This window comes from Rhineura floridana, chromosome 7 (assembly GCF_030035675.1).
Source record: "Rhineura floridana isolate rRhiFlo1 chromosome 7, rRhiFlo1.hap2, whole genome shotgun sequence".
NCBI lineage: Eukaryota > Metazoa > Chordata > Lepidosauria > Squamata > Rhineuridae > Rhineura > Rhineura floridana.
In genome coordinates this window covers 44,820,316-44,841,031 of record NC_084486.1, presented here as the reverse complement: position 1 = coordinate 44,841,031, position 20,716 = coordinate 44,820,316, and the positions used below count along the sequence as shown (strand labels likewise).

At 40.2% G+C, this 20,716-nt stretch overlaps 1 protein-coding gene across 1 annotated transcript in view; it reads right to left on the bottom strand.

Annotated features, from left to right (window-relative positions):
* Positions 1 to 18,220, bottom strand: part of PTEN (phosphatase and tensin homolog) — a 71,276-nt gene extending 53,056 nt beyond the window's left edge. The window contains exon 1 of the mRNA XM_061635393.1: positions 17,293 to 18,220. Within this exon, the coding sequence (XP_061491377.1) occupies positions 17,293 to 17,371 (79 nt within the window). The 5' untranslated portion in view covers positions 17,372 to 18,220. The remainder of the gene's footprint in view (positions 1 to 17,292) is intronic.
* Positions 18,221 to 20,716: the final 2,496 nt, after the last annotated feature.

Sequence of the window (20,716 nt, the reverse complement as noted above, 5' to 3'; positions counted from 1 at the left end):
ATTTGTGATTGAAGATGGGAGGTGGCGCATCCATTACATTAAATATTCATATTGATTTTTATTGTTTCTTTTATTTCTTATATTGTATTTTATTGTATTACATTTTGAATACTATGGAATCCACATTTTAATACAATAAAATACAATATACAAGAACGGAAGCAATAAACATATAAAAATCATACAACATCTAGCACAGCACACTGCTAGAAGCCACAGAAAAATCATTTAAGTAGTCTGACAAGACTCTCAGAAATTTCCAAGGGGTCTATGGCGGAAAATGTTTGGGAGCCACTGCTCTAGCATATAAGGTAATCTGCAAGGGCTGCATGTGGCAGTGGGTCACATGTCATCTATCTAGATTTCAGCAAAGCGTTTGACAAAGTCCCCCACGACCTTTTGATTAGCAAACTGGTCAAATGCGGACTACATGGAAATACTGTCAGGTGGATTCACAACTGGTTGGAAAACCATACTCAAAGAGTGGTCGTCAGTGGCTCTGCTTCGGACTGGAAGGAGGTCTCGAGTGGAGTGCCACAGGGTTCTCTCCTGGGGCTGATACTCTTCAACATTTTTATCAATGACTTAGATGATGGGGTGGAGGGAAGCCTTATGAAGTTTGCGGATGATACGAAACTGGGAGGGATAGCTAACACAATGGAAGAAAGGAATAAAATCCAAAGGGACCTGGATAGACTAGAAAATTGGGCTGAAATTAATAAAATGAAATTCAATAAAGACAAATGCAAGATTCTGCATTTAGGCCACAAAAACAAAATGCACGGGCACAGGATGGGAAATACCCGGCTTAGCAGTAGTGCGTGTGAGAAGGACCTTGGAATTGTAGTGGATCGCAAGTTGAACATGTCCCAGCAGTGTGATGCTGCAGCAAAAAAGGCAAACGCGGTTTTGGGCTGCATAAACAGAGCTATCGTTTCCAGGTCGAGGGAAGTAATAGTCCCACTATATTCTGCATTAGTCAGGCATCTGGAATACTGCGTTCAGTTCTGGGCGCCTCATTTTAAGAAAGATATAGACAAGTTGGAGCGGGTTCAGAGGAGGGCGACAAGGATGATAGCCGGTATGGAGAACAAGTCTTATGAGGAAAGGTTGAAGGAACTTGGCATGTTCAGTCTGGTGAAGAGAAGGCTGAGGGGTGACATGATTGCACTCTTTAAGTACCTGAAGGGCTGTCACATAGAGGAGGGTACAGATTTGTTCTCTGCTGCCCCAGAGGGTAGGACTAGGTCTAATAGCTTTAAGTTGCAGGAGCGTAGATTCAGATTGGACATTAGAAAGAACTTCTTGACAGTAAGGGCAGTTTGGCAATGGAACCGACTGCCTAGGGAGGTGGTGGGATCCCCTTCACTGGATGTCTTCAAGCAGAGGCTGGACAGCTATCTGCGGGAGATGCTCTAGCTGTGGATTTCTTGCTGTGAGCAGGGGGTTGGACTTGATGGCCTACAAGACCCCTTCCAACTCTATGATTCTATGGGTCACATATGTGCATATACATAAATATACACATTCCCCCCTTTTCTCACACAATCCCCCCCAGCAGTGTCTGTCTGTCTGTCTGTCTCCCTCTCTCACACACACACACCTCCCATTTGCTCGGACAGCGGGGGTTTGAACCTTTCCCTTTTTGGTGCATGGAAATCCCACTGAGATTCCCCCCTTCCCCTCTGAACAGGTACAACGGAGAACTGTGCAGATCCATACACTCCTCAGCTCTTCCCAGTACTAAACAGCTGTGATGGCACTAACAATCATACTCCCCTCAATCCACCAAACATTTTCCTCTCCATGCAAATTGTGTTCCCCTCAGCCAGTGAAACAGCTGTTTGGCAAGCTAAGAGGTGTGTGACTGAGGGGGAGAGGGAGTGATTGGGCAATCCATAGTAAGACACAGGGAAGGCCTCTGAGGGCCTTGGGTTGCCTGCATGTAAAACAGTCTTAAGAATTACTTGAAATCAGAGGAAGCTTTGCTTCTTTTTAATGCAAAGATATTAATGCCTACTGTTTTTAAAGGTCAAGCAGTATTGCAACAACATTATAGGTCATAGAACTCACAATAATAGTCAGTCTACCCTTGAGCTTGGGGCCAAGAAAAAGTTTCATAACCATATAGTAGCTCCCATTATCATCACAGCCATCACGAATCTAGTGATTTATGCAGTTGACCACTGAGCTTGACTAGCCTGCTCTCTACTCTTCTTTCCTAGCTGCCAAGACACAACCTTACAAGAATAACATGACTGAAGAGGTAGAAACCCCCCACCTCCAGTATCCTTCCCTTCATCAAGACTAACCTCCAAACCAAAGCTGCAATCTTGTTTCAGTCAGATCATTTGCAGGGTGCAAGCAGGAACAGCCTGTGCATTTGGGCTGGTTAGACATGCTCTCAGTGTCAAGATGGGGTGGCTGCATGAGCTGCTAAGTGATTTAGAACATCTCCTGTTGCTGTACCACAAATAACATGGCTCCAAGTACACACACATAACATGGGGGGGGTTGAATGTAGATCCTGGTAGCATGAAAGCTATCCCTCAGTTCTTTTGCATGCATGAAGCTCTGTAGCTTGCCAGTACAGGGAACTGGATCACACACACTCCAAAAGACATCACCCTGTCTTTCGCCAGGATTGTGCATTCAGTTCATACTCCTATTTTTTGTAGTTATGCTCTACAATGGCTGAACTCTCAAACGTTATGAATATTTGTTCATATATTAACTACCTACAAAACTAAACACTTTATTTCCATCTTCTGAAGAAAAATGGGTTTGCTCAACATATACCAACTATTACTTCCAGAACTTACTGTTTAATAGCCAACTTTGGTAATCATGAAGTTATAAAGCAAGACAAAGGAATCCACAAATTTAACAGTAGAGAGCCAGTATGGTGTAGTGCTTAGTGTCTTGGACTTGGGAGACAATTACTCAAAACTTCACTCAGCCATGAAACTCACGGAGCGGCCTTGAGCCAGTCACTTTCTCTCAGCCTAACCTAGCTCACAGGGTTGTTGCAAGAATAACATGGAGAGGGAGAGAATGGTGTAAGACATGTGGAGCCCCTTGAAGAAAATGTGGGATATAAATATTGTAAGATAAAAAAAAAAAATACTCCTTCCGGATGCCATCCCTTTTTAACTGACTGCAGTAACTCATTTCATCCAAACCGAGAACTGTGGTGAGAGTTAACTGTGGTAGGAAAACAAGCCAGGATCATGCACCACGGCTTGTTTCCCAAAACCACAGTTAAGACTAACCACAAGTTTGTCCAACAAAAGCAAAAAACCTATCTCCTGCGTGGCTGCACGAAATCAAAACAGGTAATTACAGATCAAAACGTGCTTATACAAGTGACAAGAGTAAACATCCATGCTGTTTGGTTGACAGTACTAAATATTCATAATCTGCTACAATAATACATGTAGAACACACACACACACACACACACACACACAGTTTTAGATGAACAAACCAAAGATGTACATACACACCCCTTGACCTCAGAAGTCAATTTTTCCAAACTTTTTTTAAAAACACAGAAATTCAGGAAGTGTGCTTGACTGATACAGATGATGAGCTGCATTTCAAGGAAAGTGCAGAATTTTCTGGTTTTTATTTGCTTTTTATCTGTTTGGAGTTTGCAAGGCTAATCCAAGGTTTTCAGAAAAAGAATAAACGCTACCATTCTATACGTCATATGGTTTTAGATCTTGCTTTTGCCGATTTTCACACTTCCTCAAGATCTCACAGAAAAGAAAATTAAACCTTAATTTCATTAAAGAAATTTACATGATTTCAGTACAGGGATAGTTCAAATAAAACGCTAAACCAGGGGTTCCCAAACTGTGGTCCGTGGACCTGAGCTTCATTCAGGTGGTCCGTGGCATGTCTACAAAGAGCACTTACAATCTGAATTCCATGAAATTCAAATTGTAGTACAATAAAAATATATAAGAAATAATAGAAGCAATAAAATATAATTAAAAATCGTACAGCTTCTAGCTCAGCACATTAAAATTGCTACAATAGGCAGAAAAATCATTCAGTGGTCCACTAGGACCCTCAACAATTTTCAAGTGGTCCTTGGGAGAAAATGTTTGGGAACCACTGTGCTAGACTATACTCCGGCATTAGCATGCCTGGGCCTTAGCCTTGCTGCCCTCCTCTCAACCATGGGAGATTCCCTCCCTTCTTTTTTTATTTGAGGCAAGCCAGAAAGTTCCATTTAATCCAAACCAGCAAAAATTGATTTGCACTTGCCCTCCTAACCAGGAAAGAGCTAATCTTTTGTTATATTTTTTTTTTTACTATGTTACTGTTAACCACCCAAAGAATAGTATTCAAGTACATTATACACATACCTATAATACATAAAAAGAGGGTGGAGAAAGTCAATGAGGCCAAGAGTCAAGCCAGGCTTAATTACATAATGCCAAACCTCACTAATTATATACAGCCTACATTCATATTAAGTAAACCTTTTGATAACTTTCTACAGGTCCTCCTAGAGGAACTTTCTATTGCCATCTCATCCAGGAATTGATAGTGTAAGTTCACTAAACAAATGCAAGCCTCACATTAATATTAGATTTTCAATACGTACTATAATAAAGAAGCATGTATCTTATATTTTTATCCTAATAGTCTGTAAAATTACCTTTACATCAACACTTATACTAAAAGGAAATAAACACAACACTGAAATCTATTAAATCTTAAAGATTATTACTATATAATCACACTTTTCAAAAAAAATTTCAAAAACAAGATTAACAGCAGCATTGTACTGGCCAATAAGTATACCTATGAAAGTGCAATGCAAACACTTCTGTAGGCTAGAACACAAAAATAGGCTTTTTACAACTATACTCAAAATACAGCTCTGACAACTGTAAATACTGATGGGTACTAAGAGAAAGATCAATGAAAGAATTTTACTAGATGTCCACTACTACTGCTATTTCTGAAACACTATTTTAGGAGCCAGGTGCCATAGCCAATTGCTGTATTTCTCCACCTTTTCCATCTTTAAGGATCAATTGACTGATATGGCTGAAATAGAGAGCACATGCATGCAAACCTAGTGTAGCACTGTGATGACACACTGCTATACTGTTTCACCTAGGCAGAAAACAAGCAGCACAGTCCTCTGGTACCTGTTAGTTCTGCCTTGCGTTCTGGTACCAGTTTCTTTCAACCACAAGTCAGAAAAGACTTATGAATCTGGGTTCCCTAGCAATGTATAGAGTTTGATATTGAAGCCCACGGCACTAGTCAACCTGGCTTTAAGTTCCTGCTGAAATGTCACAGCAACAAGATGTTGTTTATGGTGGGGACAGAATAGTAGAGGCAGGAAGGGAAAGGATGAAGGAGCATAAAGTATACAGGGTTAGGGTGGGCAAACATTCCTTGTATAACTATTTGCAAAGCTGCTTAAGATGTTTACATAGACTAAGGAGCAAACCAGACATCACGGCAGAAACCCTGTGTCCCAGAAATCAAGCCACTGCAGATTCCCTGTGAAGTAACTGTGGGGGGGGGGGGAAGAGGAGTGAGTAGAAAAGTGCAACATGGACAAGGAGGAATTTTCCATTTTTTTTCACTCACGAGAGCTGCCCAGCTGTTTTTCCCCTGATGGGGAATGCAAGTATGGACAGAAAACCACAGGCGGCAGCAGGATTCAATTCTCATTGACACTGTGGTTCTGTTTACTTTTGTCCTCTCCCCCCCCCACTTTATAGGGAACCTGCATGATCCAAGTTAGGTCGTGTTGCCATCCAGTCTAGTTGCACCTTGAATGCTTGAGTAGCTGCTACACTATGGTGATTTTAAATAATAAAAATTAGTATCGCTGAATCCATTACATAGTACAAAATGAAAGCGGGACAAAAAGAACTACAATACAAATGGTTTCCAGTAATAACTCCAACCTTCTAAAGTTGTACTTTTCCATCAGAAACTTGTTTTTGCAATAAGAAATCTAAACTATAAAAGCCTCAGCAACTACCAAATATTCCATTGCATAGAGATGTAAACTCATCTGCAATTTATGAATAAACTATCAATTTTTAAAAGATTCAAATTGGGGAAAAACCTGACACTCCTGAAAAAGGAAAGACTAAAGAGATACCACTTCATAACCAGTGTATGTGTTAACATTTTTTTAGATGCTGTGTCAGGACAGCTATAAAGTGTTTGAAAGTTCTTTTTGGAAGTGGAAGCAAACTACGTTTGAAGACTTATGGCTGATTATTGGCAGCAAGTTCAATTTTACTATTCTACTACCTTATGTCCAGCATCCATCTTTATTAACATTTTAGCACAAAGTGATGGTAATGGGAGAGCAGGAAGGAAACATGACATCAGAAAACAAACTCATATTTCAGGAACAACTGTTTAACTGACCAGTTTAAATATGTCAGTATTAATCTCCAGGAAGAAGTCATGTGTACACACCCTTACTCACACATCTTATTTTTTTTCTCCAGCACTTGTCAACCCTGCAGTGACCTCTTTGAAAGAGGCCTCAGCCATTGCATACTTTTGGGTACAAGAATACCTGATACTTTAGAAGAGTGCGTACTCCATCTCTCTGCATTTAACAGATCTAGCTGAAGGCGTCCCAAGCCAAAGACAACAGAACAAGGCTCTTATGTTAAAGCTACACAGTACAGCACAGAATCTGCAGGAAACACAATGTGACTACCAGCCTACGGATACCTACTTGGGAATAGGTCCCACTCAACTTAATGGGACTTTCTTCAGAGAAAACAAATCATAGGTTTGATTATCAGTGTGCTATGGTGAGCACTGAACCTCAGAGAATATTGATCTGGGATCATGCCCAGGAACAGCTTTTTCTCCCTCAAGATATCCTGTTGAAGATTAGTCCTCTCTAGCACCAAACTGTAGCATCTGTGTATCTACTAATTTAATTGAAAATCCTATCCTCCTTAATATCTCATAATTTGATATGAACTGCTTACTTCATCCAACCTCCCCACCAAATTGAGTTATAAAAAAAATACACAACCCTAGTTTTTCTTCTTTAATAGAATGCAAATTACCAAAGTAAGAACCTATCTACTGACAGCACATTTCTGGATAGCGCTACAAAAGTACCTAGGAATAAATGGTTAAAAAAAAGCTAGATCACTATGAATTAAGCAAGTTATTTAATGATATAAGTAAAACTATTTACAAAAGAATAAAATGTTTAAAAACATCTAGCAATAGAGAGAGAGAAAAATCAAGAATGGAGAAAGGTCACAGGTTATGATAACCAAGGAGGAAATCAAAGAAATCTTGGACAATGTATGTACATTCAAGTCAGCAGGGCCTGATGATTTTCACCAAAGGATCCCATGGGAATTAGTTGGTCTCTCAGAACCACTAACAATTATGTCCATGAACTCATGGAAAATGGAATGGTCCCCAAAGACCAAAGAACAAAAATGTAATGCTTCTTTTTTCTTTTTAACCAGAAAAAATAGTTTGGCTTCTATGTTTTAAACAAATAGTCTGCAAGAGCCTAGAAGAATATGAGTCACTAGCAGTCAGCATGATTTGTAATAAATTGTACTGATCCAAGCTAGTTTCACTTTTTTAGTAAAATGACTGGATTAGGAAGAGAAATCCCCGTTCATCAATCTTGGCTATGCCAAGGCTTCTGATCCATATCTTCATGACAACCTTATAAGAAATGTTATTAGGAGGTGTGGGAACAAACAAGAAAACTATAGCAAAATGGATTGAAGCTATAGCAAATTGGTTGAAAAGCAACACAAAGAATCTAACAAAACAAATCAATATCAAATTGGAAATAGACATCAAGCATTGCGCTGGTGGTGCTCCTTTCAATATCTTCATCAATGATACAGATGAAGGAAAAGCAATATATCATGAGTGACCCAAGACAGAGGGATTGCAAACACTTTAATAGACTAGATTATGCTAATGTATTAGTTGTTTCTATGGAGAGTCAGGTGCATAACTATATGATAAAACAAAAAGTAAACATGTTGCAAATTGAAAACAAAGAACCATATAGACACAGATACATAAAATATTGTGGGTGGGGGATAAGAGGGAGAGAAAAGTTACCTAGCTAAACAGCTGTACTGCTAAAGAAAACTTTGGCTTATGATGAATATATTTAATGTCTATATGATGTAGTGGCAGAAAAGGCCAATGTCCTTATAGACCACGTTAAGAGCAATATGGTCTGCAAGATCCAAAAGAATCATACCATTCTATTCAGCTCTGATGAATATCTTATGTTCGATTCTGGGCACCAGAACTCAAGAACAATGTTAATAAATGAAATAGACTGATAAGAGCAGCTTTCCTGGATAAGAACAAAGATCCATCTAGTCTAGCATCCTGTTTGTAATAGTGACCCAGACACTTTCAGAAAGCATGTAAGCAGGCCATGTCAATAACAGCCTTCCCCTGCTTTTTATCCTCCAGCAACTAGTATTTATTACTTTACTCTAATAGCAATAATATTTTCCAAGTTAAGTCGTAAAGGCAAGTAGAAGGGCATGGGCTCTATACATTATATTTTAATTTAAAATCACAGCAACAGTTGGGAACCATTGACTAATCGTACTATCCTATGGCATGCTTACTGGGCAGTAAACCTCACCATGTTTATTGAGACATATAATCAAGTCTGCATTTATAGATTTCAATTTGAGTTCTTAAAAAACTTACAGATCAAATTCCATAATATTACTGCATGTGTGTAAACTCATACTCCTAAAAAAATTAATTAGAATGGGCATCAATTGCTTTGCAAATCACTCTCAGCTGCAAAGTGCTATGCATACATCACATGAATAACATCACACCATTATATGTGTTTTAATACTACTACCCCTTGAACAACTGGAAAATTTGAAGTTTACTAGGGACTATATTTCAAGAACCACAAAGGACTCACCATTTTCATGAAGTTGGGCAACACATAAATGGCCTGTTAAAGCCAGCACAGTAGTCAGGGAATCTTATTGTAAAGATGGCATTTATCTGAATTTTCAACCAAGTCTTCTTAAAGCTACTGAAGTGTGTCATTAGAACATTTACCAAATAAGCAGTAATATATTATCAGCCACTGATAACTTACTTATACATACGCACATGCATGAGCATGCTAGGAAAAATACTATCTTAAGCCAAACCAGAGAACTATTTTCTCTCATTATTCATTTTGCATATTTTTTCACAGTCATCTTTACGTAACATATGCACTGCTACAAGGAAACATTTCTGCATTAAAAGATTTTATCATTATTTTAGAGATCTGTACCATAACATAACATTTTTCAATCCAAAGCACATACAAGTTTTCCCCTGGCATTAACAATCACACTATATTAGTCCAACTTTTGAAAACTTTCAGGAACTAACTTAAATTGCTTCATAGCAGAACCACAGTGTAAGATGTATTCTGGGTCTACCCATCAACAGTCTGCCCAGGGGGTAGTCCCCCATAGTTTTTCTATGGCAGAAGAATACAATGCCAATATTATGTGAAATTGGATATCATGGCTAATATGAACACCAACAAGTTCCTAAAGATCCAAGAGGATTAGAATCATTAAAAAATGGGGTAACAGCTTTTACACACACTAATATGTGGCATGCGATGACTGCATTTATTGCACACCAAGTAATTTCGTTCAAATAGCACAGAAATACCTTTAAAAATTGAATCCCACTGCTTTTTATTAGTAGCAAAATGCAACAAAGGCTGCAATCCTATGCATATCTACCATTGATCTTGGTGGGGCTTACTTCTGAGTAAATGTGCATGAGATCATCTGCATGATGAGGTTGAGGGAGATAAAAGATGAAATTGTGACTGAGTTTGGGAGGGAAAGGGCAGAAAAATAATTAAGTGGTTTCCCAAGACTCCACAGTTTTCAAGTGATTAACGGGGGGAAAGTTTGGGAACCAATGACTTAGAGAAATTGGGGTTGTTTTGCACTGACCAGAGTTATAAAGCCCATAGGAAAGCCATTCAGCAATTTTCAGGGATTAGTGGAAAATTCAAATAAATACCAGCTTTACAATAGGATTCTTTCCATTTTCTTTGCTGCCAAGATGAACATGCATTGTACATATTGCCCAACTTCATGAAAATAATGCATCTTTTCTGAGAGGAAGGGTACAGCTTAAAAATTCCAGTGGGTGATGACATGCCTTACCCTTCTGACTCCTGGAGGAACGGGAATGTTCTATCCACAATTCTTCCCCGACTGCAGCCCATTTATTTTAGTACCACAGAATTTCTGCCTTTATCAATATACCTCGTTCCTGGATGAAAACGGAACTGGTATCATTTATATATATCACACGTTTGAAATAGTCAAATCAAAGGTACTATATCACACACATTCACATCAGAGCAGCTGAAGGTGAAGGATGACACATATTGCTTTCAAGACTCTCTCTTATATACACACACAGAATGAACTCAGTTCTCCAAGTAAAGATCCCTGTTTAGCAACAACAGTACTATCCACACTCAAAACAGATGTAGCAGCAAACTTGGGGGAACCCCAAGGTTTTCAGAAATACCAACAAATTACCAAAAGCCGTAAAGGGGATGAACCCCAAAATCAGCACAATGAGAACCTATCATGCTCAGTTGCTACAGAGTCCTGGCAGACGGGGGGAAGGGGGGATCCAGGAGGGAGAATGGATAGAATGAAATCCTGTCAAAAAGCATAGCTGGATGGCAACCTGAATGGGAATATTCTATATTCTGTGCTGCAACCTTGTGTATGTTTATATGAACAAAATGCCTGTCATGAGAATATATTGATGCATATATGGAAGACAGCATCTAGAGGGAAGGCCTTCCACATATCGCTTCCCTTCAATCCCACTTGCCAGCCTTCCATATCTGTCATAGACTGTAGTTACCCTATCTATCAGAACAGCTGTATTACAATCAGCCACTGTGGTGTAACTAGTAGATAGGGTATCTGACCCAAAGACCTGGCTCCAGATCTCACTCATGGAACTCATTGGGTAACCTTGGGCAATTCCCTTTCTCTCAGTCTAACCTACCTCACAGTTGTAAGGATAAAATGTACACCATATAAGATTCTTGGAGGGAGGAATAAAAATGAAATGAAAAAATGTGTAAGAATATTATGGAAGTTAGGCAATGGGCAACCATAGTGACATAATAAGGGGTTTCAAGATCAATGCGGTCAAGTTTACACAAAAACATACATTCCTACTTAGCCAGTCCAAGTTACAAATGCACATCTGAACAAAGAGATGCCTTAATATACCTTTATGAGAAACAGGCAGGTCATTTCCAGATCCACTTTTATACAGCAATTATTTTTTAGGTTGGTTCAGCCTAAATCCACAGTACCAATGTTAATGGGTTGATCTCTTCTATTTATCACTGAACTTAATATTTTAACTATTTAATGAAGATAATTAAAATTGGCAAACCATGAGTAATTATTTCATGAACTTTCCAAAACAGTTACCTGGTTAATTATAAATTGTGTAACATTAAAAACAAAACCATCCAATCTGGTTGAATCAGCAGGCAAAACATGGTCCAAAGGCTCCCACATGCAGTCAATGGCTGCACAGCAATGTTGCCACTTTTATTTTAATCCCATGCCACCCATGATTCAGGAGAAAGGAAGCTAAACCAGAAGAAGCAGAATCTGTTTTGCAGGCTGAAGAAGAAAGCTCTAAAAAAACAAAAAGCCCTCTAAGAGAGCTAGAAAGACCTTAGAATGTGGCAACCACTCAAAATGGGGCTATCACGACTGCATGATCAGAGAAGAGCAAAGTAAAAGAAAGCAAACGATGAAGAAGAGCTTAACTACTTTTTGAAGATCTCTACTTTTTGAGATGAAATGAAGGGAACTCCCAGTATGCCACTTAGCACTCCCAGAGGCAGAAAGAGGCCCTGGTAAGGAAACAGAGTGCCCAGATGCCTATATTATATTTACTGAATAAAGTAAAGATGAACTAAGGTTATTACTGAGCCTTTTTTGTATTTCTGTTGTATACAATACAGCTGACAATGTGCACTCTACTACAATCATGTAGTTTGAGTTGCATTTACCTCACCTCAGTGCAGGGAAAACAGGGTATGCGATGAATTTCTACACATTTTCTGCCTCTGAAACACTTGTGTGAATAAGGGGCGTTACTAATATAGTGAATCCTTGTGCTTTCTGGAATTTGGGCATAGGGAAATCCTGTCAAAGACTCGCTTTCAAAACACTATTACGCAATATTTGAAAACCATATTATTTATACTTTTTTGTTATTTGCATCATTTTTATTAAACTGTTGCTTTGTGTCAGAATTGAAGGAAATTAACTGTAGATGCCAAACTTTTATAGTTAGTGGAAACTGGGAATACATTCCTTATACACCAAAAAGGATGGAAAGTATCATTTCCCAAGCTATTTGAGAAACATTTACTGAAGATGCTTATGAGTGCACAGCTTGACTTGTGAATTATGTATCATAACTATATGTATTAAATGTGTACCTGTAATGAAATTTGGAATCTAAGATTTAAAAACTGCCATAAAAATGCAGAATGTAAATCCTACTTCTAAAATAATGCCTCTAATTGGTCCATCTCCCAATAGGGGAACAGTCAGACTCCAAAACCCATACATATGAAATAAACTTATAAAGGTATACAAACATCAAGATATAAACAAATGTTTTGCATCCATAAAGGCTGCAAGTTCAAAAAGTATCTTCAACAGCAAGGCTAAGAAAGACCTGCCTGGGGTCATGGAGATGTACTGCCAGTCTGAATAGGCAATACTAAGTTAGAAAGATCAACAGTCTAATGCTATATAAGATAGCTTCATATGGTCATAAAATACACACTCACAAATAAATAATTATTTTAAGGGACATTCCAATCCCAATTTCAGTGCCAGTTAATGTACAGATTATTTACCACTTCAAAGCAATATTTTTACTAAAACACAGATCATATGGTTGTGCTGCAACAATTACTGACTAAAAAAGGCCAAGTGTTGAAACTTAACAAGTGTTACTTATGTACACAGTTAACAATTAACTTCATGTTTAGTTTCAAATCTGCACATCTAGCCACAACTTAATACAACAAAAGGCAAGTAAATTTAGTAGAAGGGGAAACTTGATGTACTTAGTAAAACTTAATGGAATTGGACTACAACAGGAATCAGTTAAATTTACCACTAATTATACCAAAACTATGATATAATAAGCACACACAAAAAGAGACTTGATTAACTACCTATTTTAATGACATCTAAATTAGTAATGTAGCATAATTGCACCTTTTTAAAATAAGTTTTAAGAAAATTAAGATAATCTTTCCACTACTTGCATCTGAAGCAAGTATCCACTTATGCTGTCATTTACATACTATTGACTACAGCATAGTTTTCAGTTATATTAAAAAACTATGCAATTCTCGCAGATTAGAAATTCTGCCTATATTAGGCTGCAATCCTAAAAACACTTATGAACACAAACTACTGAACACAGTGGGACTTACTCCCAAGAAAATATGAATGATTTTTCTGTTAATTGGATGTTTGAGCAGCAAGTAGGGATAGGAGAGAATTTTGATTCAGTTCACACTTTCCAAAGTAATACAAGAGCCAAAATGCAGCCCTACTTTGAAATTCATACTTCTCCGAATTTTGCAATGCAGTTCTTCAGCCAAGTAATGCCTACAAAAATGCATATACTGGGATCAAGAGTGCACATAAATGCATAAACGTAACATAAAATGCATTATATTAGGGAAGATTGTTTGCAAAAATGTGTATATTGAGATAAATTCACACTTAAAATGCTGCTGAATATTCATGAGTACTTCTTTAAAACATCTGGAAATGTGGAGAACTGAGCTTTAGAATGGAAAAGGGACAACTGAAAGAAACTGAATTTGACAAATTTGCCCATCCCTAGTAGCAAGTATGACTTTGAAAAATGTCCCCTCCTCTAGAAAGAAAGGTCATACTGATATATACTATGGAAACAGAGCTTACAATAATATGTGAAGTTATGCCTATGAAATCAAAGCTTCCTAGTCTGCCCATTTGCAGTCAGTTAGGTAAATAAATTTACATAAATTCCAAATTACAGTGCAATCTGAACTATGTTTACTCAGAAGTAAGTCCTATATTCAATGGCATTTACTAAGTAAATGGGGTTAGAAGTCTAGAGTCATAAACCACTTACCTGTGAGTAAGCCTCACTGCATTCAACAGGACTTACTCCTGAGGTAGCATAGTTGATTGCACTATTCCACAGAAAGCAATGGAACAGGATTTATAATTAAATTCTAAGTATGGTTATCCAGAAGTAAAGCCTCTCCAAGTTTAATACGGTTTACCTAAGTAGGAACAAGATTGCAATTAGCTGCAACTAACTTTTGCTTGATTATGTTCAATGGGACTTGCTGGTGAAGGGCAGGTAATAAATTTAGTAACAACCAGAGCATATAATTTCTTGTCTCATGAAGTAAGAAGTAGTTTTCTCCAAATAGAAGTGAAATACTTCCAGGCTACATTTGAGGAAGAAACACCCATGCCACAGCACAGCTACAATCCTTAGGTAATAAGTTCCATAACCGTAATTTTGAAATAGTCATATACACTACAAGCAATACATGAAAATAAGTTCTTTGTACAGTATTTCTATGCCTCCCACCTTAATAGTTTATATCCACATATGATTTAATCTAAAATCCATTTGCTGAATAAATGGTTTGTACTAATTTTGATGGTCTACTATAGGGATGTTCTCTCAGAAGTCCATCTCAATTGGACATGCAACATAATCTTATATGTATTTCCTTGGAAGCAAACTATGTTTGCAGCCTCAATCTCAAATAAATGCTGTTAGGACTACAGCCTAACAAAGGGGTGGGCAGATGCCAGGCTTGCAGAATCTACTTTTGTTTTTACTAGAACCCCAAGATCCACCAATTGGAGCCAGACGCAAAAGACATACATTTAGAATTAAGGAACAGGCTGCCTCTGAACAATTGCTGAAAGATTAGTTCTGAGTGCTAAAACTGAACTTGCAGTCCTTTCATACAAAAATCCGTTTCTGGTTCCCTTAAACTTTGCTAATTTCATCAGTTAATATTTTTGACGGGGGTGTCACTTTGTTGTTCTTATTGTTAAACAAATGGAAGTCAGAAATCCTTGATCTACTGTAATCATCTAGAGATCTACTGTTAGATCCTAATCTTAACTTCTGCCTGTGCGTGGCCTAACCTTGTGATGTGTGATTTCAACTTATCAAATGGCTGGAAGATTCTACAATATAGTGGTTATACTTTACTTTTCCAATATCATATACAGTATTTAACCTTCAAATTCTCTGTGCTACAGCTTCACACACTCTGTCCAACTGTAAATCAAAACAGCCGATTTCCAATAGAAAATTAAAACAAATAGGGACAAAGTAGTTTATTTTTAAATGACAAGTGTTCTTTTTAAAAATGATTATCAGAATAGCCATAGTTATTCTTGCTTGAATAACCTTGAATTTTCTTGCTCAATCATCAAAAACACCTCTAGCATTCATATATTTCAAATAATCAGTGAAAGAATTATCACTTTAATTCACAGTGAATTTCTCACTATAATCTTAGCAGCATAAGCCTATGCATATTTACTTGGGAATAAGCCCCAACGAACACAGTTGTACTTTTGTGGAAATATGCATTGTACTGCAAATATGTACTGCAATAAAAAGTCATTTAAGCTGATAAATGTTTTGTTGCTTAAATTAGTAAGGTTCTGTAAGATTTTTTTTTCCAGTTAAGAGTGCCTAGCTTTCAAGATGAGAGAAGCCACCAAAGGGTTAAACAGATGTGATAAAACGGTTTGGTAAGCAGTTCTGAACACTTGAGACTGCAACTCCGGATATCTAGAGGAAGACCACAGAGCCTCTCAACACTTCATGTACAGATTCCTATTATTTTACAACCATAACACCTGTCCCCGCCTGCAATGAATACTAAAGAAACACATTATTTTACCTGAAGAGCTACTAGCCTAATGCTGCTATATTGAAAAAGGTCCACAGTTTCAGTCAATGTTTCTAGGCTACAATTTAAAGCAGCATCACTTCACGTTAACAATCTATTTCTTTTGAGGAAGATGAAAAACCTAAAAGAATCTTTGCTATAATTTTAATTATACTAAAAATATGAGCATTTACAACTGCAACACCAATGACTCGATACAAGTTGTTAAGGATCAACTTCCCAGTTCTAACTGCTTTGGGTTCATATTATCAATGTAGTATGTGCGTGATTAGGACTGTTATGTAGAGGAACTGTCTTCTCATTCCTATATATTTAAAATGATGCTACCATCAACTGAGACAAAGCACCAATGTCTATACGTACATCAGCCACACCACCACTTTTTTTAATAGAAGAATGTTAAGGGGTAAAGGCTTTTTAAAAAGCTGTCTGAATCTCATTAGATACTTTATTTAGGTAGGATATAACATCCCACATTAAATGCATGTTAAAGGCGGCCACACAATTTCATTCCAAACGACCACTATTATTTGCAATCACTATTTTTTTTGCATATACACATTAATCTACATATTATCATCATTTCAGACCAACTACTGAGCTCTATTTTTACTTCTAGGTAGCATAAAATACAAAAACAATATCTATGGCCAATCTCCTGCCAGGAAGTGAACACTATGTAAATTGACCCACAGTGTGCATTTTCTATACCACAGTAAGAAGCATTTTCTAGAAGACAAAAGGTATTGTAGACTATCCAGATCTTTGTCACTTTAAGTGATAAAGTCTTAATAACCAAGTCTGCAATCAAAGGTATCACAACACCAGATCATATTATACAAAAGATACTAAAAGGAACATACTAGACAATCGCTGCAGGATTCTGATGCAACAGCAGTATATATACACTACCGATTTCCACTTGAATTTCATCTCTACCTTTTAGCGCCAAGCCTAGGCCTAAGCCTGCCAGATTCTCGCAGCTGCAAATCGATGGGGGGAGGGGGGGAGAGAAGACAGAAATCACAGCAGCTTTTCTAATATAGTACCTAACGGGAGAAAGGGGCAAGATAAGAAAAAGAAAACCGGCGCAGATCTCCGGGGGGGGGGGGACGCGCATAGAAAAGACATAAGGATTCCACTTCCCCCAGAAAAAAAGACTTCCTCGGCCCGTTCAGGCTAGGCCTGCACAAGATCTGGGATACAGGTCAGGTCTAAATCGAAGCCATCCTCCTGGTATCGCCTTTTGTTCCTGCTGACGATCTCTTTGATGATGGCGGTCATGTCTGGGAGCCGGGAGCCGCTCAGAAACAGCGCGGACAGGCACGGCGGCGGCTGCAGGGCGCAGATGGCTTTAAGCCTTGGCGGAGGAGGCTGTTCCCCCACCTCTCCCCGCCGCCGATGATGATGATGATGATGATGATGAGGGCGACCGCGGCGACTACTGCCTAGGCGGCTGCTGGAAAACGATGCTGCTCCGTCTTTTGGCGCTGAGAGGACGGCACCGTGGACAGGGCCTGCCACTGATCGCTGCGGCGGCAATTCGGGCGAAGGCCTCGCAGCGACAGAAGGGGCCTGCCCAGAAAGCGGCGGCAAGGAAGGTCCTCCTGCTGCTACTGCAGCTCCCGCCACTGGCGCGGCTCCCCTCAGCTCCTCCAGGCAATACCTTGAGCGCGGCGGCGGCGGCGGCGAAATGGGGCCCTGAGTCTCCTTGGAGCTGCTGCTAGTTGACGAGAAAGAGGAACCGCCGCCGCCGCCGCCGCCTTCGAGACGCTCTCTTTCTCTCTCGCTCGAACGGCGGCGCTCCAGCACAAACGGTGACAGCAGGTCCGCGGCCGCGGTGGGGCTTTTGGCCCCCTGCTTTCTTCCCCCCGCCCTGCCGAGCTCCGCACCCCGCGCGAAGGGGGGGCCGGCCGGGCGGGCAGATTTAGGTTCCGTGAAAGGCGTCCGGCTTGAAAGTTTGACTCGGCTAACTGGGTTCTTTAGCTCACACCTCTGAGGAAAATGAAGGGGGGGGAGGCGTCTGGGCCTGAAGGGAAGGCGCACTCCACCCGCCCGCGAGGCAGAAGGAAAAGAAGAGCCGAGTGCAAGCTCAGGTCCTGAGGGGCGCGCGGGGCTGAAGGCTGCCCCGTGTCATTTCCCTCTCTCTTTTTCTCTGTCGACGCTGTTCCCTCAAGTCATCCGGCGCACCCGCGCGCTCCCGTCTCCTCACAGCCAGCCCCCCTCCTTCTTCACGAGCGTCACTCCGTTAGTTCGTTCGATCGTTCCCCGTTGGGCTGTGGCTCCGAGCCCCAGCGCCAACCGCTTGAGCTTCAAACTGCCATCATGGCTGCAGCTTCCGAGAGGGAGGGAAGACGGTGAACGAGGGAAGGGAAGCAGGGAGGGGATAGGGGAGAAGAGAGCACGACACCGAAAGAGGGAGAAAGAGAAGGGGAGGGAGTCGGGCCTCTACCTCTCACTAGCTCCTTCCGCCGCTGCGTACAAAAAAAATAGTCCTGCACCGCCACATCACCGCCTCCTTAGTTCCAGCCGACTTGCTGCGCGCCCAACCATCAGCCCCCCACCCCCGGCTCCTTCATAGCGCCTAACGAGAGGCGGCTGTTTCTTCTCGTAGGGAAGGATCTAGCCAAGACCAGCGATCAAAAAAAGGGGGGGGCGAGTGCACGCACGCATACACGTACTGTGTGGCGGAAGGATACCATAAAGGCAATTGCCTCATCGCAATGACGGGCTAATTCCCTATGGGGTCACGTGGGGGGGGAACTTCCCGCTTCTTCGTCTCCCTAACCACCGCTACCCGCTGCAGCGGTGGGAGTTTTTAGCGGTCAGGCCGGGCTTTGTATGTTAAGTAGAGGAACTGAAGATGTACATACTGGCCATTATAATTTTGTCACTGAACCTTTGAGTCCTGAAATCTCGGGCCATTTGCAGATATGATTGCCAACTGACCGAGAATAAAGGGGCCTGGCCTGCTTCTGTGTGACTTACAGCAGTTAACTTTGTAGAAATCAGATGCAAGTTTGTATCGGTATGGAGATAAACATTATCGCTTGACAACGTCTGCAGATTTTTTAAAAAGTTGGTAAAATTACAGATTGGGATTTGAATGGTTAGATAGAAAGGGGCAGGCGAAATGGTTGAGCTATGTAGCCCTTGATGCGCAAAGGTGAACCTTGGTTTCCTAAAGCGTGTCTAATCCTTAGCCTCCTGCGCGGTACAAGATCTTTTTTTTAAAAAAAGTGTTCTCAGTCGTGTACACACTTGTAAACTTCAAAAGGGAAGGGCTGCCTTTCGCGGCTTTGTGTGCCCAGTTACTAATGTCTCTCGCTGCTCAAAAACTGACAGCAAAGCCGTCCTAGAGAGCGATTGGCTACAGCTAGAGCAGATTGAGAAGCGGGGAGGGGAGGTGTGCAAGAGCAAATATTCTTCAAAAGAAACGGGACGGATACAGGGAAGTGGACAGAGTGGCTCAGCACGCGGTGGCCCCCAGGTGGCCGCAATACAGCGCGAGCCATATTCAGCCACCCTACACTCCCTGCTGCCATTAAAGCTTGGCATGTATTTAACGGGAAGCACAAGTAACGATTGGAGCTGTCGCAAGAGCTGCTGCGCCACCTATTGCCTCGGAAGGAAATCGCAGTTAAAATAGTCGCGCGCAAATTACCCCGTCTCCTCAAAAATCTCAGGGCCACCGGCCCAATCGGCCTCACCCATTCCTTGCTGAGGAGCCAAGGCCATCCTCCAGTGCTTGCAAGTCAAAAAATACACGAGATAACTCCTCAAAGAGAAGGGGAGATTCTCCAAAGCAAATCGCAGTGAAAGGTAAAACTAACTAGCATCCCTCTGCTCTCTAAGTATGAATAAAAGGTTCTCCATTATAAGGGCTAGAAAAATCGTTTTTTAAAAAACTGTTCCTTAGGATTCCATGTTCTTGTGTCATTTTATCTTGCACAACATGCTACATTAACCCTGGGTTGCCAACTGATAATGTAAAAAATAATAATAAACAGGCAGGCTCTTGTGGTGTTTTTTTTGGCAGTCTTACTATGCTGTGCATCAGCCAAAAAAAAGCAGCCCTGTGTTAATAAAAATTAATTTTCAACTGATGGTCCTTCACCATCCCCTTTTGTGTGGACAGATGGAGATAATTCATTAGCTTCTCTGCAATGTTCCTGTCTTAAGCATTTGTCTCATGCCATGGTGCTCTGGTGGCCTGGCTGCTTCTTTGTCAATTTTCCTACCTCAAGTGAATTCTACCAATGTATCTTTATATCATGAGAAAGTATGAGCTTGGACTTCACTTGTTTCAGTTACTCTGTTGTAAACTGTAACTGTGTACCAGAGATATGTTTATGCCATTCATGAACATACTCTAGTTTTCCTTTGTTTCCCGTCCAACAGTTCCCTCATCAAATACCCTCCAAAAGCTATTGAACAGCCTTGAATTTAAAAAAATGTTTTGGTGCAGGTGGTGCTAAAAGAATTCACAGAAAACTCTAGAGAACATGTGCAATTTCTCACTCCTAATTACTATCCTGATATTTCAATTACTAACCTCACATCACAGTATAATGATGAATGTGATTTCTCCCCTTTCTTCAAAAGATGTAAAAATAGATTATCATCTTC